We start from the raw sequence: 20,733 nt of genomic DNA, 5'->3' as shown, positions 1-20,733 counted from the left end.
AAGTTTTATAGCTGGAATTCTCAATGTAGAGTTGTTATTAAAATAAATTTTGCAATTTTTTTTATAGTATATCGAGTGTTTCGGATCCAGCTAAATCCCGTCGGGCACTTTCAAGATACATGTACTTTGTATAACACATATCACATGTATCATCCAAAATTTTATCAAGTCACAATTCAATCAGGCAAATTAATACAAACTTATATTTAAATAATCGAATTTTATACATCCAATAAACAATTATATTTATTAAAATTGATAATAAATTTGGCAAATATTTAATATTTCGTAAAAATGTAAAAAATTAAAATTGATATTCTTATGGAGAATATTTCTTCACTAAATTTTAAGATGTATGAAAAATAAAAGCAGAATTGTACATATATTGCAGGAAATACGCATGCCGTCATATAATCCGTTTCTTGAGTTCAGAACACGATTGTTTGACACAGTAAAGTGTTGTCACCGCATTTTTTTCGCATATGTATGACATAACGAGAAAGTCTTCGATTCTTTGTCTGAGAAAACTCACATAAGACTACCCGTACTCATGTGCCCGTGTTAATAATTATCATTAATTCGCTAATTATTAACCGAGTTCTTTTAATAGCTGGAAAATGCTGCAACCGTTTAATGACTAGTGTCACGGATGTCATGCTGCCCTAGTTCACAAAGATAGTCTTCAGAGTTATGTATATCATGCGCTTTTGCACGAGTAAGCAACGCGGGTTCGGTTTGAAAAGATTTATACAATAGATACTTTCGAGTATTAACATGTAAATTCATCTAATTATTTATTTCTGATTTTGATGTTAACTTATAATAAGAAATAATTAAGTTTTAAAAGTTGATATCGTTGCACAAGTGCATGTTTTTAATGAATAAGGTATTATTTGAATTAGAGATCTAATCTTGAATTCGTATAACTAAGGAATTAAAAGAGTTATGTATATTTCTAGTTTTTTATATTGTATATTTTAATTTTATTATTCGGCGTCAACAGTTTAAGATATCAATAAGAAAAACACACAAATGTTTCATGTAAAAGTATTGTACAAAATTTCAAGTAATAACTAAAGAATGTTTAGCAATTTTACCAAACTTTTTTGTAAGTTTTTTTAATTGGTAAATGTAGAGTATACTTTCTCAATGTGCTATAAACCTCAAACCAGGGTTGTTATGTATAAAATCCGTAGGAAGTAGTTAAATATACGTTACAATATGCAAGATGACAGATAACTTTTCAAATGTAGGGCGAATAAGTAAGTAATTAATGGGTGATACGATTAAAGTCACGTTCGAAACGAACTATTGCGTGATGTGTACCTATTCCTACCACAATTAAACACTTAAAATACAAGAGCATATACCATATATGTCACATCCGTTCGTTCTGATCATTATGATCTCATTGCCATCAGTATAACAATTTACGATATGATTAGGATAAAATATCTAAAACAATCGTCTCTGTCAAGAAAGACTCTCAACTGATATAATTTTAGTAATTACAGAGATCATAATTCATAAATTTATTAAATCTTTTAATTTTTTAAAAACTTTTGCAACATGTAACATCTGTTTGTATATTTTCGCATTTTAATGCACAATATTAGATTTATGATAAACATGTATCTAAAAAGAATCTAAAAGTTATAATTTTCTTTTAAAAATTACTAAATTACTAGAAAATTACTACATTAATTAGACAAAAAGACTCTGCAGCATTTTTTATGTCTCCATTTTGTTTTCTTTTTTAATGAAGAATAGAAAGATATCTTATTTTTTTTTTGTACGGACAACATAAATTCGAGTTCCTTTGCGAGCTACATACTTTGCAGATATAAAATTACGCATATAACCACTCTAACTGCCCGGCGATTTCCAGAATATTAAAAGCGGTTTGCACCCTGAGAAAATAACAGTGACCATTGACAGGATCATATTTAAATTGCATCACCGACCGCTCGTCCAAATCATCTTTACCTGGGTTAACGCCGTTATTTTCCCCAGTTTTTCGATGAATAAAACATGGCGGCAGCGGCAGTGGTGGCCGGCGGATCGGGACGCGCTCTTCTCGTCTTGACGTTTAGGATCGTCAGTCACCGCCGCCGCCGCCGCCGTCGAAAATTATTCCAGTCCGTGGATGTCGGTAGCTGGGATGGGCCTCACGCTACCCAGAAGGAATACGCTTATTTCTCTCTCAACATGGAGGAATGGTCGATAGATCGCCGAAGGATCGCCGCTTCTAGGCCCGATGGACGAGCAATTACTCGGAAATTACTCGGATCTACTTTCCTTTTTGGGTTTTGTTTCGGGGCGAAAATATCCCTACACGCGATCGCCATCATCGCCCAACGCCAAATTACCCACCGATAATTAGGTTAGCCACTTATTCGAGGAAAGTCTCACAGGCAACGCCTGTCCTGCCCAACCGTTCGCCATTCTGCTTCTTGTCGGAGCACCGAATAATCGAATATAATAACAATCATATATATATATATTCGCAATAGAAACTAATTACATAAAAGTCGTATTACTTCCTGCTAAAATCATTTTTTACTTTATATTTATTTTACATTAAATGAAACCTTGAAGAAAGAAAGAAAAAAGGAACAAAGTGCAGAAATGATATATAAAATAAATCTCTAATATTTTAATGAATACAGAGATTCCCTTCTTTTAATAGAGTTTAGAAAGACTTAAATTTAGTCATTTAATATTAGATATAATTGCTCTACATTAATTTTGTATGTCTTTAAAGAATTGCCGGATTCTTCATTAGCACAAATCGTCGCGGAAACAGCGATAATTACTCACTATAGTTTTCCTTTTGTTGCTTCTCGTCAGATTTTAAATATTTGTACTTTTAATATTTTTATACTTGTTATTGATAGAAAATAAAATACATGTGGAAAATCGTGGAAATTACACAACTATAAGTTGCCTTTCACGTTACTTTTATATTTCATGTACTGTGCCAATGATGAAAAATGCTATTTACGTAACAATCTCCGCACTGCGGAAATATAAGCAAGGCTTCGCGTTTAAACGATAATAAGAAAGTTCTTATTTATAAGTTGCTTTAGAATATTTTGCAATTAGTCAATCAATGTATAGTTTACATAATTCTTTTTTACGCTCCTGCACTGTATCAAAAATTGCAAATAATTGCTGTATCATCCATCGCGTATCGTAAAAGTACAATTATGTTATTAAATCTTACACGCGAAATCATAATATAATTTTAAGTATATTTACAAAAATCATAATATAATTTTAAGTATATTTACAAAAAGGTTATTCAATAATTTTAGTATAATATATTTACAAAAAGGTTATTCAATAATTTCGTATATTTAGGTCATTTGTTGTTTTATATGCTAAAACATGTCTTGTAATAATTAAACGTTATGAAGCAATAAGAGCAAAATTATAGTCAGAGATTACAGTCATTACAACTGTTGCGCTATTATGAAGAGTTCGATCCCTTTAAATAAAAATGCATAAGTTAGAGCAATGATTATAATTATTAATAGCAAATAAACGAACGATTGCAATTTCAACATTTATATCTAAAGTGCATGAAAACGCGATAGAACGGATATTGCGCGAGTGCACGGCGCATGGTGCGAGATTCATCCAGAACTGTCGTGTACAATAAAACGTAACCTGCGTGACCAGACAGCCTCCGTCGTCAAGGAGTTCAACTACCTGTATGATGACAAGTTGGTAACGGGAATTAACGTCAGAAATCAACAGGTACCATGTACCGGTCAGTTTCTTTCTACTGAATATGCATCAATCACATGGCCTGCACGAAATCCTTCGGAGGTGTTTATCATATGAGTCACTAATGATTCTAATTATTTCTTGAAAAATACGGAAGTTTATAGTATCACGATAAGTTCCATTAATTATGGATCGTGAAATGGGACGCCTAGTATAAAATTAGACGATAACAAAACACGTTGATAGTTTCAGCTTAATAATACTGTTGAATCTAAGTGTCACGATTTTATGTTATAATATTAATCGCTTTGAAAGTATACAGTGCTTTAAAAAATTTCATTTTCATCTTTAATTTTATCATAGTTTAACAATTTTAATTTTTTTTAAAATTACATTTGTATTAAGTATATTTATTTATACATGGTGAAAATAGGCCACATATAATCATAGAGAAATTTAGCTTTATTATAGTTTCATACATATCTAGGCACACCTATAATTATACGGTGCCTGGCGCTATTAACAGTCACTTGAAATAACCGCGAGATTTACATTACATAAAGAAACACGCGCGCGCGCGTTATTAAGAAAATGTTGATCACGTAAGCATGACGCCTCGAAATGCATAGTTGTGTACATGTATGTCCGGCATCTTTCATGTACGAAACATTTCAAAAGGAGACCATAATTATCTGGGAGATACGCTATGTTATATTTTTCATCGCGATTTCACTATCGCGAGTGTCAGTGGGCAACAATCGAGTATCTCCAACACGAGAGAATAAAAAATAAAATCTACGATTTCTCATTATACTTATTAGAAATTCCTTCGTTTCATAAATGTTCTTGATTTTCGCTTTTCATTAAAAACTCGAAGAATATTGTATGGATCGCTTCCACGACATCCTGTAATTTACGAAGGCATACTATAATTACGCACATAGTATATGAGATAATTAAAATTAAGTGTTGGTACATAAAAAAAGGCATCGTGTGAAAAATTTCAACGTAGCCTTCTGATGAAGATACGACTGCGTTAAAATCGTTCATTTCCGCTTTTACGGCTAAAAACTGTAAAGGACCATTTCAAGAAATACTCTTATTATTAATGAAACCAAGGGAAGTGATATGTTAGGAAATTTTATTCCTAAATTTTTATATATTTTGCACTGTGTGTAGATAATAATTTTTTAAATAAATCTTATAAAAATATTTTTATAATACAAATAAAGTACATACATAACTTTTAGAAATTTATTATTTAATTTATTGAAAATTTATTTAAAAATTTATATATACCATAAAAACATAGCAAAATCATAATTTCTTCTTGACTATGTTAAAGATCAAAATTATTGTTACCGGTAACCGTATCTATTTTTATGTATCGTTTTATAATCTAAATTATTTGGTATAAGAAAGCAATATGTATGCATTGAATAAAAAAATAATTTCTAAACTATACGCTAAAAAAAATGGAGTGTTCCAAAGCAATAGTACGAAGGTTCGCGCGCGCGATATAAAGTTAATGTAATTTATCCTATTACCGCATTTGTCGGCAAGTCGTTACTTTATCTCGTAAACCGGCATTAAGAAATGGCCAATTATAGTCCGCCATGCTGAAATGACAATTACTTGTAATAATACTAAGCGCGTAAAGTTGATCGTGGAAAGAACAAATTCAAAGTCAAAAGATCGTGCTAATTTAACAAAAAGCGTTTTACGACAAAAATTTCAATTTTTTTAGTTCATACACTTTCCTCTAAAATCAAGTCATTATATTTATATGTTTGATAGTGTAAATTCAAATTTTTCTCATAAAAGTATATTCGTGTGAATTCATACATAAACTTTGCGAAAGTAATGTGCGCGTGCACAAAAACACGTGTAGATAAAATTGTATTACAAATGTATAATATACATATCTAATGAATATTCATTCATATGTAATCTTGCGTTTCAGATTAGGGAAAATTCAATTTTTATTAGGAACTCGTAGTGTGCTTCTTGCATGACATCTTAAGATTTAAGAAAATCTAGAAAATTAGAAGAATTTAAATCTTTTCAAAAATTTTTTAATTTTTTACTCGCAATCTGTAGATCTCTATTCAAGTTCCAAATTTCTTATAATATTTGTGATAAATATATTTATTTCTTCATGCGTAAACAAAAATCACATAATGAAAATGATTAATTACTTGAACATATGAAATAACAAACTTTGCTGCGAATTAAAATAGAGAACTATTCTTTTATTCTTTTTAATTAAACTGGAGTTAAATGTTACGCTCAAAGATAAATATAAAACGTTAATAGACTCATAAGTCATATTCACTAGATTTGCAAAGCATGTAAAGTGCTCTTTCAAAAATTAAGTGGGAATATCAGTTTAGTTGAAATTGTTTTCAAATATTCCAAGTAAAATAATGTATTCGTCAAAATCGAGCTTTCAAGAAGTAGATTATTATAAAATTTAAACAAATTATTTAGTAGAATTTTTTATAAACTTGCATACTGTTTGCACATTTGAAAAATGATATGAATCGGTTGAAAGCCATATATCGGAGTCAGCATGTATTTTCCAATAATTCACGTTATCAGCAAACATGTATGCGACCGACATCGTCATGTCGACGCATTTTTCATGTATTTCTCCGATTACCGAACGAACTCGCCATATATACGTGTATACAGGTATATGGCGACCGCAATTTACGAGTTGGAAGGTTGCGCGCGAAAACGGATTAACATCTCGGAAACTCTGTGTCGCCTTTTTTTTTATTTAGCTTCGCCGCCGATACATAAAAGAGGTTCATTTTTTCATATCGCGAATCAAGATAGCTGGTGTCTAAACCGCAGAGCTCCAACGCGAAGCCCGGTTTTCCGCGCGCACGTACTATATACTCAGCAATTTAATGTTAAATGCATGTGCGCGATAGAGTTAGCCGTGGCATATCCCCGCGTGCTTAAATCGTGATAATATCCACGGCGTATATGTCACAAGTGTATAAAGTTAACAATGCTTAATAATGCACGGCCAGTCGGCCGGACCGATCCGCGGTATCGATAACTGTCAGGCCGTTTAATACTGCTTTCGAATATCGATAACGAGGAAAACGTAACAACTGCATATTCCCACGTATAAGCCGGGGTATCGTTGAAAAATTTTATCAGCCCCACACGATATATTCCGCGCACGAAATATCGGTATTCATTCGTCAACGCCGGACACTTTTATGCATCGTATAAACGTCGGGCTTTATTACCGGGTTTTCATATTCTTCTTAAACGACAGTGTCGTAACGGTAAATCTGCCGATTTGTTATAATCTCGCGTCTACGATTATCGATGCTGGTGTTGTAACGTCTCATCGACTGGATAACAACGATGATAATCCATCGCGGACGCAATAAATACCGGCAATTACAGACTCGCGGTAAAATTATAATATTTCGTTTCTTCGCGTGTTAGTACCTTCGAGCCTCTTTATCTCTGCATTTTGCATAAAGTAACACATTTACGAGGCGATATCAGTGTAAATACATTATTCACATTTTGCGCGTGGATGAGAGGAGTCATCTTTCATGGTTGCTTACTGAAATCTTGTAAAAAAATTCTCTGAGAAATCCTGGATTTTCCAGGTATTTTTGTTAAAAATTCCAGGTAAGATTAGACGATTTTTTAAATGCAACTTTGAAATAAATTAGAATCAAGTAACGCAAACAAACTGTACTATAAATTAGTAGAAGACAGGAGTTCTCGATATATTTATCATTTTCTATAATTGGAACCGCGAAATCTATAGAATAAAATATATTCTCTAAAACTTTTAGAATGAATCTCATTCGAAAGAGTGAAATCTCACTCTTAAAGATTGAAAGTTGAGCTATTCTTTTTTAAGACTGGCTCAATTTTTACTTTTTAAAGTGAGATTTCGAAATCTCTTATTTTTAAGAGTAAAAAGAAAAGGGTTTTTCCAAGCAATAAACATCCTGTCTTTAAAAAACGCAAACAGCGTCATTATAATGATAAGAGATTGAAAAATCAATATGTTTCAGTATCATAAAATATTTAAGTTGCTAATTGTAATGTTAGTTTACATAGTACTTGACGTCCCGAAAGGAATCGTCTTTCTGAAAACATAAGCTCACTAACTTCCGCTGAGCTATGACTACACGGAAAAAATGATATTGTATCATGTATTTTGTAACAGTTTAAATGATGTTGTATCAGTAGTCTAATTAAAAATACTCTTATTAATTCAATGACAGTATTAATGAAACACACACATGTTCTTATTTTAATATAAAATATTATTTGTTTCATTAATACTGCACTGAAAAAAAGTCTGATTGTATTAATTGAAATTCTGGTATAATCATTTCTAAAGGACTAATGTTCAATTTCTTCATCTCTAGATAACTTTATCTAAGAGATATCTCCTGGATAAGGTTATCCGCAATTTATCTGGAAGTGAAAAAATTGGACATTAATCTCTCAGACACTTATAATTAAATCTATCATATTCTATAATATTATATTCAATTATATTCTAGTCGATATATATCTATTATACTCTAGTCGAGATAAGCAGAAATTCAATTATGATAACTAAAATTCTGATTGGTATAATCAGAACATTTTTCTCAGTGTTACTGAATAAATAAGATGAAAGTTAGAATGTTGCCGGTCAATGCATCATTTTTTGTATAGATAAAAGAAATTTTGTAGAAATTTGTATATTTGAAATGAATACTCTTCTGAAGAAATAATATTCTATAAAAGTTTGATGAGACTATCTAGCGAGTTTTAATAATAACTATGGAAACTGGAGCTATATCTCAGTGTCAAGAGCTATCTTGTCGAGTAACACCTCTTCGATGTTCTCCGTTTGAGGGATGCCTAGCACGAATCGTTGGTAGCGGCGATCCAGGCGACCCTGGCGACCCCCGTGCGGGCTGCGAAAGTGCGGGTTCGGTGGAAAAGACTTTAAAAAAGAGTCGAGAAAACGAACGAATGCACGCGAGCAAGATGGCGTCGTGGCGAAACCCCCGATATATGCGATAGACAGGATACGGGGGACGAGAACGCGCGGAGCAGGAATGGAAGCCGCAAAAGGAGAATGGGGATAATTGTGCGCGAGGCAATGCACGAGGCTCCTCCCCTTATTCAAGCCTAAGGCCTGTGCAACTGCAAGTGCCAAGCTGCTCACTTTGCGGTGCGCACACATGACACGTTCGGCCGTTCGCGACGCGCATCCCGCACCGTTGATGCCGCGCGCTCCGCCTTTGCACTACCGCACTATAAGCATGTTCATTATGTGTATACGTACGCTCGTATGTGCCCATATATGTGTTTGTGTATATTTGTACTCAACAATGGCTAGGACTCCCTGGAAATCTGACTCACTCGGCGATGCTCGTTGCGTACGTCTATCGATCCGTCTTACTCTTTTCTAAATTCGGTATTTCGAGAAGAAATTTGAGAAATATCGCAAAGAACGAACGATCCTGCTACTTCATTTTGCGTTTGCCTTAATGGTTCCTGTGTCAGATGTTAAATAGACATCGTGTAAGAATGAATTGCTTAATTGAGAACAAAATAAGAAATACATAATGAGCACAATAAAAAAAATTTACATCCTTAATATACTTCTAAACAATTTGAGATTAAATTTATTTTGCACATATATTTTTTTAATCGAAAATAATCATTCTATATTCAATTTAATTCTAGGCACCTATCATGGAATAAATCGGAATGGATTCCGATCAGAATTATTCAATTATTCTCTAGATTTCTATTGCGTTTTCTAGGGAAAATAAAGTAATTCCGATCAAAATCCATTCCGACTTGTTCCATGATAGGTGCCCTAGTATTACAGTAACTTCATTTAACAAGCTTTGAAAAACTCGAGCTATTATATTTAATATTATTCACGGCATAACATATAAATAATGATTAAAAATACATATTGCATAAATGCTATTTGAAGCTTCAAATATTGAAAAATATAAAAAAATATTTTTGAATTTTTTCAGTTAAGAAAGAATCTTAGGCATGACAATATCTTTTAAGATCATCTATGTGATAAATAAAACAACCGATAGAAAGATTTAAGAAATTTTAAGATATGATATATGATAGCCAGAAAACTTTACATACAAAGTACTATTGTTAATTATTTTAAATAAAAACAGCGAGAAACTTTCTATTCATATAAATATATTTTTTTTAATGCGAAATTTAATATAACTTTTACTAATAATATTACAAGAATTATTCATAATAAAATATGCATGTAAAGGACATTGTTACAAAAGCTATTGAAATCCAATCTGTACGTCTTTTGCGCAAGCAGTTTTTCCTTCATGATTGTTTTAATAATTAAAGTACATTCTTACGCAAGATAAGAGTCTTTAAGCCTACACTAATGAAGTTCTAAGAATTGATGGCGTATATAACACAGTTATATACGCCATCAAGCTCGGCACACTTGCCGCCATTACGAGAAGTACACACATTATTAATTTAAAAAAATATCAAGTATATAAAATTAACTATAATATATGTGTGTGATCTTTTTACACAACATATTAATAATATTTATAAACATATGATTTGCACTGAGTCACGCAGCTGTAAAACGACTTGCAAATATCGTAAATTAAGTAATTAGTTTACAAATTACGAGAAATATTAAAAACATTCATGCGCTAATGACGAGATTGAAAAAGTCATTTTATCATTCATAATTTCAAAATATTATTGAAAACATCTCTAAACGAAACAATTAGAGCTACTGTTATTTTGCATATAAATATTAATTGAATAATAAAATTATTATATGTAGTATATATTAAAATATCCGATATAAATATATTTATCAACCTCTTTGTAACTAATATGATAATAATAATTTAATGGTATCAACAATATGTATTATTCGCTGCAACTTGTATTTCAAATAAGTGAACGTAATGTTTATGCAAAATTTAATATAAATCATTAACATCAATAGTGTGTGACAATACTGCATTAGAAACGTTCCATTTCGCTAAACTGGGTAGCCTTCATAATGATTTTTAAGGACTTACCTTGAGCGCGCGCGTGAAGAGTTGTTCATATTTTGACGGTGTTTGCCAGCCAAATTGATATTGTTAAACAATGAAGTCAATCAAGTTGTCAGTACCCTCCAGTGGTCACTGTACAAAGAAACAATAAAATTTAATAAACGTGCACTATTTTTATATTTCTTATATGTGTATTTTTATTCTTGTTTTAAATAATCAATTATTTTTATTTCTAATATTCATATATAGTTATTAACCATTGTTATCGAAAATGGTTATTGCATGTTCACTTAATTAATAAACTATTTATAAACTTGCTTTTTTTAAACGCACAATTTCTTAATATTTTCACAATTCTAACTTGTACATAAATTTCACCATTATTTAAACTCTCGATTGCAAATACTTATAAATAATTAAACAAGAACTGCAAAAAAGAGAGTAGGTAAAAATAAAATCAGAATGGAAATCAGAAAAAAACAAGAAATCTTTTATAAATTGTAAAATTCATGAATATTATTGACATTGTTAATTAATATCATCTTTTTCCATTATAGCAATTAAATATTTTAATAAAAAAATAATTCTCTTCTTCCATAATATATTTAAATTCTTTAATAAATACTTCACGGAAAAAAATGTTTGGTTGAATCAACTGGAATTCTGGTGGAAAATGATCTAGAATTTTTTTTATCTCTACTAGATTTCTAATTAAATCTACTAAATGTTGATTATTTCAACTATAATTGTAATAGATTTAACCAGAAATCTTGTAAATTTAATTAGAATTCTGGATCGTTTATTTTCCACCAGAATTCTAGTTAACTCAACCAAACATGTTTTTCTGTGTTAAAATAAATAATCGCTATAGGGGGAGTATATATATTATTACGATTCTGTATATATTTAAATAATGCATAATTAATTTTGCTTACCCACTGGAATATTGCAGTTTACTCCATCCGTTGCAAATTACGTCTTAGAAACAAACTCCATCAAGGAAAAGACGAACACCGGAAATGAGCAGTTAATTACGCTCACTACCCAATGATATTCAATATCTGCTACGCACGTCACTTCCGAAGAACATAAATTTCTGCAGTACATGAAACAGAGAACTTCAGAAATAGAATGCACTTAATGCCATAACGAGTTTCGTGCATATAATTGTGGCCGATTATTATGTTCAATGATAAATTTTCCATTAAATGCGCAATAGTACTTCAATATTATTCTTTTAAATCAAGAATTGCGTTTAGAGGTCTCAAGGGTATTAAAATTTACTATAGATTGTGCGCACAATATTACGATTATTTGTTAATCTTTTTTCAATATTATCATTTCTGCGTATTTCAATAAAATTACATACAAATATTATATATTCAATTGAGTTATGTATAAATATTTTCATTAAGTGCACACTCAAATTGATTATACAAGTAATACTATGGTTGCACGAGATTTATTCGATGATGGAATTGATACACATTACATCTATACCGAAATGATATGCTATATCTAGCTACGATCACACGTAGTTCACTTGAGGGAACTGACAAACAGTTTGCACTTTATCAATACAGTGAGCTTTCCAAAAAGGACAGTGATCATTTCATCTTTGTTTAACATTGGCAAACAATAAGGATGTAATGATTCACAATGTTAGGGTACATTTCATTTGTGCGTTTTTGTCGTATGATAAATTTTTCAAGTCTGTTGATTGGCTATGGGATAGACAGATCCGAGGATCTCTGTTCTGTACATACTAATGATTCACAATGTTAGGGTACATTTCATTTGTGCGTTTTTGTCGTATGATAAATTTTTCAAGCCTGTTGATTGGCTATGGGATAGACAGATCCGAGGATCTCTCTGTTCTGTACATATTTGTCGTACGACAAAAACGTACAAATGAAATAGCACCCTTAGGATCTGAGCACAAGAATTGTCGTAATACTTAGAGACTTAAGTTGTAGATGTAAGTAATGCACAAGCTTTGACATATCACATACCACTTATTGCCATCTCTTGGAGACATGGCACTGTCACAAATGTCTCTTATTGGAAAACTCCCACAATATATTATATCCAGTAGCAGTTTTTATATTAAACATAATAAATATGCTGCATATATAGTTACAATAATTGGTATTTCTAATACTACATCTAATGAAAAGTATGTTAATTGCTTCAATTTTTTCAAGAAAACTTAATTATTTTTGCGTGCAGGTAGCATTGAAACTTATACTCACCGGCATCGCGGTGTTATACAATACTGTTGCTAACAGCGTTGATATGACAAAAACGATGATTAATCCTCGATAACCGATTCGTTCCAGCCATATCTGGAGATACTGGTAGTGTCTCGGCACTAAGCTACGCGCAGCAACATTACTGTGGCTACTTTACGCAAACCGGCGAGTTTCTGTATGTACGGCACTCCTGGAAAAAAATCGAGCATACTTTTAACGGGTAAAATTTGCAATTACTTACGAAATGATCGCATACTGGCATTCCAAACGTCGAAAATGTCGTAATGTGCAATATTCAGACATTTTAATATTAAAATAATTTCAGATATAAAAATAATTAACGTGCATGACGATAAAGAATCAATCATTTTGGTTGAATTACGTCTTTTTTATATCGACAATTCAAATGTAATCAAATGCAAACTTTATTGACATACAATTGCATCCAGTGACGGAAACAGCAACAAACGCACGAGTGATATTCTTAGAATTGGAATACCTAATATGCAGTATCCAGTGGAAAGAAAGTACGCTAATCACTTCAATTCTCTCGTAAGAAGACACTTTGCGTATCTACGACATCGGGACGTTATACTCACCAGTATCGTGTGACCGATCGTAAAGGACGAAACGGCAATATGACGAAGATCCGCGACAACCGACATTCTCTGGCGATCGCTTATCGTCTTAGTCGCTATTTCCAGCAGAAATTCGGGCTCGCTGCGCATTTTTGATGGGTAAAATCGGCGATTAATTACGGAGCGACTACGTTTTCGTGCTTCGGCTCGCGGCGCTGAACTGTCATGGCGGCTGCACTTGCGCGCGCAAAATTCCCGCCCTTTCTGTGTACAGTAATTTAAGATACGAACAATTTAGATTTGCGATAAGAATCAGATGCTTTCGACACACTTTTCAACAAGCTACGATAATTGTCGATGTTATTCTGGACGTTTTCTGTAGAGATTTTATCGATATGTAAGTATTTGCGTATAAAAAATCTTCTTGTTCAAATTTCAACCTCGCGCATGCGTTCTATTTCACTAATCGTTAGACGCGTCACGTGACATCGCGTGAAACGACGATCGCGTAGTGCCAACCGCATAGATCTAATCTTCTATTCTATTAAACAAGCCAACGGTTTTTCTCAATATATCCAATTAGCGTAAAATGCGCATCTAAAGCTGCTTTTTTTGCTGAACGCAGATTTATTTTTATCCTAAAATTTATGTTATCTTATAAATTTGCGCATAAATATTTTTTCACCTCGTTACATTTCTATTAAATTCAAGAATATAAAAATTGACCAAAAACTAAAAATCGTTTATGTAATTCTTAGGGCCGGTTTCATCAACGCCGATTAATCCTAATCGGGATTAACTGTCAACCGTAATTGGTTAATTCTACTAAACAACAAATGCGATTGGTCAGTTCACGGCCGATTAAGTTAATGGCGCATTGGTGAAACCAGTCCTTATTGTTAAAATATATAAGTACATCGAAATCAAAAACTTCGTATTAAGTGAATTATACGAGACAATCTGAGAAAAAATATATTTTTTCTTTTAAATCATATATTTTTATGTAAAAACTACACAAAAATTACGTCATTTAATTGTGTGTAAATCGATTTATCAAATCAAAATTAAGATTAAAGTTTTGAATATACAAAGATTTCATGTCTAAAGCCTTTTGTGTCCACAATATTAGAAATTGGTCCGAGATCTCGAATAAAGAAAGAATTGACTAATCGCAATGGCTATGTGATCAAATTGTTTAAATGTGATTTGTTAATTTTTTCTCTGTCCGAGATCTCGGACCGATTCTAACATCGTGAGGCTTAAGCAAATACAAGAAAGAACATAAATAATTTTTTGGATAGTGTATTTTTCCATTTTTTAAATAATTTATAATTAATTAAGTTTAATTATAATTAATTTTTTCCTTTTTTATTATTACTTATATTTATTTGTGTATAACATATATGAATTAAGCTTTAACGCTATTCCAGATTCAAACAAAATATAAATGCGATACTCGGCTAATAATGTATTTTCCCAAACATAATTTTTTCAAAGTTGTCCTAAGAAAACTTTCAAAAACATTTCCAATATAGGTATTTCTCACAGAACTGTTGTGTGGGTTAAAGTCCTTTAAAATAGCGAATCTAAACATGTAACGAATTAATAATAATCTAAAAATAATTATTTAAAAACATAGCTTAAAAAATTAAAATTATTTTGTGATTTCAAAATTTATGTGATTTGTTATATTTTGTTCTAATCATATTTTGTTTGATTTTATTTTAATTATGTTTTTATTTCATTTTAAATTCAAAATTATGTAACAATAAGTCTGTTCTTTTTGAATTTTTGCACCAGTTCATTTTTCTTCCTCTTCTTTTCTCCTAGAGAGAGAAGAAAGAAAGATGAACTGGTGCAAAAGTTTAGTCAAAAAAGAACAGGCCTAAAATAAATCGATAAATCGAAAGTGCAGAAAGGTGTAATGCAAACAGTACATTTTGTATGAAGGTGCCGCCATCTAGGAGCCAGGAAACGATATCTCGATTGCCTCGTATGTTCGCTGTCAACCAATCGATGTTTTATTCTTTGGAGGGGCCAGGAGGGGGGGGTTTCGAACCCGTGGAGTGAAGTCTATTGACATTCCGATGTTCTGAATTGTTTTCATTTTAGTGTATAGTGCAGGCATTATTACTCAAGCACGGATTCCATTGCGGCGAAAGACACCTTTTGTTTTAAGGTACCACGATTGTGCATATCAAATGATTGACAATTGGATGTCGAGATCAATAAAGTGTCGAACGTCCTTTGGCTTTCGCTAACTCTAACCTTGCTCGACTAACCACTTGCCGCAGCATACTGATCGTAATTAAAACGGCTTCATAATTCTTTCTCGTTTTACATGAAGCAAAACATTTTTTTTATTCCATTAGTTGTGTGTTATTTTGATATTTTTTTCTTCACCGTGTCAAGTTTAAAGAGAAAAATTATCGAAAAGACTAGAAACTTTTGAACACAAGAACCAGAGTTTTACTCGGCCCTGATAGTTTTTGCTTAAATATTAGTTTTTGCATAAATGTATTTTCTTTAAACATTTAATGCCATATTATTGTTGTAGAATTCAGTTTTTGCATTTGTAAAATATTTCTGTGTAAAAATATCTAAATAATCAAAGTGGGTATAATGATCACTAATTCTAAGAGGTGGCCAGAATGTACTTATAATTAGTTACAAAAAATAGTTATAACCAGTTTCGAAAACGTGTTATCAATTTGTAAGCATTACAACGATGCAAAAATCTTTTCAATATATTTAAAATTATAAAAAGACAAAAGATAAATGAAATGATAAAGGCTATGAGTCAATGCAGAATGTTAAGTGCTAATAAATGAATTTTAATCTCACAGTAATTTAAATACAACGCTATACGTTTCGACCCTCATTAGTCATCCTCAGTAACATAAAAATATATGAGTCGTTTATTTTGAAAGTGGCTTAAGTCCATTTTTCAATGTTTTGTTGTTGATCTTTGTAGTAGCGTGTACAACTTGAAGTTAGCTATCATAAACATTTTTTTTTTTTTACATGGATATTTTGAAAGTGGCTTAAGTCCATTTTTCAATGTTTTGTTGTTGATCTTTGTAGTAGCGTGTACTACTTGAAGTTAGCTATCATAAACATTTTTTTTTTTTTACATGGGCTAGGTCACTTTCAAAATAAACGGCTCATATAAATATAAAAGATCACAAAATTACAAAAGTACTGTATAATATAAACGTGTTTAAATATAATTTGTAACGAAGACAAAAGATATTAAATAATATAAGATAATTAAAGTTTATTTAATATAAAAAAAGAATACTTTTCAGGATGTAGATAAACGTTTTTATCGTAAAACGGTCTTTTACTACAATTAAACTTAAAAGATTTGTTTCTTATTTCTATGTTAAGAAAAATAACTGAGTGACTTGACTCAAGTCGTTTGATTATTTTGCTCATCATGACTGCAGGTAGTAAAAGACTTGTAGATTATGAGAACAATTGCTGTTCTGTTTCAGTTCCGGAGGAGAAGTTAATTTAGAGCAATGTTCGAGTGGGCATATGGAGGTGTGAATGGCTCTATACCACGCAATGTCGGTCCGGAATGCGCGAGTTATTTAACATTAAAGCGACGGATAATAGAAACTTTGTTTATATCTGTATTTATCATATCCTGTATCATATGGGGTCTCAAACGAATAACTTTGCCAAAGCAACTAGCCTACGTTGGCCAGGACCGTGTAGGCAGAAGAGTCTTGTTGATTATGATGTCATTGGTCCTGGGGATGGAAATCGGTTTTAAATTCACCAGCAGAACTGTTATATATCTATTCAATCCTTGTCATATTACGACAGCATTACAGGTAAGCTTTTTTGAATTATATTGGTGTAATAATTAAATTTTATTTCTTACAAATCAAATTAACAAACTTTTACTATGTTTACTATATTTTCTATTACAAAACAGTTGTATTTGCTGGCTGCGGATCCTAGTCCAATGGTCACCGCTATCTTTAGGATACATTTGAATCTGTTGAATGGACCGGTATTAGCATATCTATTTCCAGAAACAGAGTCTCGCATTGTAAGTCATAATTATGCAATTAAATATATTATATAAAATGAAATTTTGAATGAGATTTTTTTACAGATATTTGCAGACAAAGCATTGTACTATATTCAGCATGGTTTGATGCTTATAATACCATATTATTTATTGAGGATTGGAGGTAATTATGTGTTTGAATAAGAATAATAGAGTAGGTGGATAATACTGTGCTATTCTTTCCATTAGGTGTATATAATATTGAGCCCTTATCTGATATGAGCTGGTCAATCCTCAGTTATGGCCTTAATGTAGGATATCACTTTTGGATTGTTCAAAGTGTTGCCTTGGTTTGTACATCATACCTTGTTATCTAGATGTTATAGGCTTAATCCTTTGAAAATCTATTTGCAATATTATTTGTTCTTTGCAGCCTGTACAGGTGAATCTTAGTCATATGTTATGTGCAGCTGTTTTGGATCCATTTGAAGGTCAAAATTATCGATTATGGGCAGTAACTCATCAATTAATATTATGTCCCACTTTGTGCAAGCTGTTTTGTTATATATCTAATTTTTTATTGACTAAGTTTCCACTGACTAGAGTTAAGCCATCGCTGGAATGCGCTATTCCAAAAAAGAATTATACATATGAACAGAATGAGAAGTTACGTGAAGAATCTAACACCTCAGGAAATGGCCATACACATTTTGATTAATTTGGAAGAGAAAATTGTGTTATCAGAGGTATGTTTGAACTGAGCACACACATCTTAATTCAGTGAGTATATATCTACTATTGCATCATCAAAGGTTATATAAGAATATTTATATATAAGAAATGACAGATTTTTACATATTTTTGCATAATGTGCATTTGCATTCGTAATCACGCAGATATTAATTCTACCATAGATTATAGATATATAAAAATATCAGATTTTTCTTCCTTGCAGATTAAAACAATTTATAATTATGTCTATTATATCATTTCCTAAATATGATATACAAGGAAACTAAAAGTGGGGGATAGGAAAAAACGAATTTCTGACAGATTTAATTGTGTCACAGTCCAACATAAACAATTAATATATTTTCAGTAAAAACTTTTTTTTAAAAGGTATTAAAAGGATATTTGTTTTTGGAGGATTAAAATCTTTCATAGATACATAAGTTACCAAATAGATAACTTGATGCAATCGTTGTGATCGTATTAGTTTTAATTCATTAGTACATAATACCAAACGAATAAGAATAGTCAATTTGAAATATGAATTTCTGTCCAAATGCTTATCATGCCTAGTCTTGTGCATAGAATCTCAAAGAGGCTTAAACTGACATTTGGTAACAACAATGGCTCATTAAAAATATAATTACATCTTTCATTAGATAAAAATACATTGTATACAAACCATTTCGTGCCACCAGTTTATATTCATTTTTTAATATTTTTATTTTCGCAATAGAAATGAAGATATTCAAATAACGAAACTGCAATATTTTATCTATGTATTATACATAATAGATAGGCAGTGAAAGTTTACGAGGTTTCATGGTAAATCTTCTTAGTAGCACGGTCCGAAGTGCATTAAAATAGGCCCAATTATCTTAATGATACAAATAATGAAATAAAAGTTTGCTTTAACATCCAATATTTTATTTTTAGAGAACAAAAATTTCTTTGTAAAGTGATTTTTATAAGAAAGTTCTATTTATATACAGTGGTTGTGACATCTATATATAATTATTAATTATTTCAAAGAAACCATACAATTTTTTTAACTTTTTTTTAAATCTGAATTCAATACCCACAAATATTTTAATAAATCATAATTGATATTATATTGTATATTATCAGGACTGAAGGAGATTGTTATTGATAAAAAGTTCATGATTAATACTGCCCACTTTGGAAGGCAAATTGTGAAACTTCGTAAATTTCTTCAGTTTAAAAATGCATATAATGTAATATATAAGTATTTTGGCCTCAGGTATCATCTCTTAGGTTTAAACATTAATAATTCTTAGGTTTAAACATAATCGGGAGACCATAAAGAGCTGACAAAGCATTTTATGACATATACAATGCTCTTATTTTGATAAATCTACGATTCTATTTGCGAAAGTCATGTATACGGAAATATTTTTATATGACAGTTCCTATACTATCTAATTACGTACTATACGAATTTTCGCATACGAAAATATATCATTATTATTATAGTGAGAAAATTTTAGAATTTAGAATTCGATTTTTGCGGTGCATAGCATGTTATGTGATAAATAGATACATGCTTAGATTATAAATTAATGCTTTCGTCCAGACAGAAATTAAAATTTATGAAAATAGTGCTCTCATGGATGAAAACTAACATCCATTTTACGTCCTTTCAATTTTTCCATATAAAATTTTTGTGTAATAATAAATTTCTGTAAACATTGTTGCTTTAAAATAGAACGATCCATGTTGTTACTTGTACAGATTTAGACGAAAGCAAAACAATTTCAGTAAGCTGCCATTAAAGAAAGAAACTTATATTTTAATGAAAACAGCTTGATAGTATTCATGTTATTAGTATCTCATAATAATATTGATAATAATAGTAATATTAGTGACACTATATAAAATTGACTTAAAATAACGATATAGAAAAATTTAACTTGGTAATCTTGTAATTTGAACATAAGAGTTTAAATATGTAGATATCTTTGTAGAATATAATTAAATAAAATATATCACATATATATAAAAAAAAATTACATATTAAATCTTAAATTAAAAACAGAATGATCATAATTCTTGCACGAGAATGTTCCAATTCTTGCATTAGATATGTATAGTAATATTTCGAAAATTAAAGTAGTAGCAAATATGATTGACATGATATTATAAGAACACTATTATAGTAGCTTTTATTAAAGTAGGAATCGTGTGAAGGATTTTTTTTTAAGAGAGAATAGAAACTGAAAAAATCAGTATTTAAAAATAATGTGATTAATTAAGTTACTGCATATTTTAATAAAAGTGAAATATCCTTGTATACAGATTGCATTTAGTTTTTATAAAAGATAATG

At 30.9% G+C, this 20,733-nt stretch overlaps 1 protein-coding gene across 1 annotated transcript; it reads left to right on the top strand.

The window, feature by feature from the left end:
- The first annotated feature begins 15,695 nt into the window (after positions 1 to 15,695).
- On the top strand, positions 15,696 to 18,759 carry LOC108767858 (transmembrane protein 164). Its single transcript, XM_018517939.1, has 7 exons — positions 15,696 to 15,814; positions 17,133 to 17,477; positions 17,582 to 17,698; positions 17,765 to 17,843; positions 17,909 to 18,009; positions 18,093 to 18,405; positions 18,615 to 18,759. The coding sequence occupies exons 2-6, from the start codon at positions 17,160 to 17,162 to the stop codon at positions 18,375 to 18,377; spliced, it is 900 nt and encodes a 299-aa protein (XP_018373441.1). The 5' UTR covers positions 15,696 to 15,814; positions 17,133 to 17,159; the 3' UTR covers positions 18,378 to 18,405; positions 18,615 to 18,759.
- The last annotated feature ends 1,974 nt before the right edge of the window (positions 18,760 to 20,733 follow it).

This window comes from Trachymyrmex cornetzi, unplaced genomic scaffold (assembly GCF_001594075.2).
Source record: "Trachymyrmex cornetzi isolate Tcor2-1 unplaced genomic scaffold, Tcor1.1 scaffold73, whole genome shotgun sequence".
In the NCBI taxonomy this organism is placed as follows: domain Eukaryota; kingdom Metazoa; phylum Arthropoda; class Insecta; order Hymenoptera; family Formicidae; genus Trachymyrmex; species Trachymyrmex cornetzi.
Note: the sequence above shows the minus strand (reverse complement) of the source record. Positions and strands in the feature narration are given on the sequence as shown.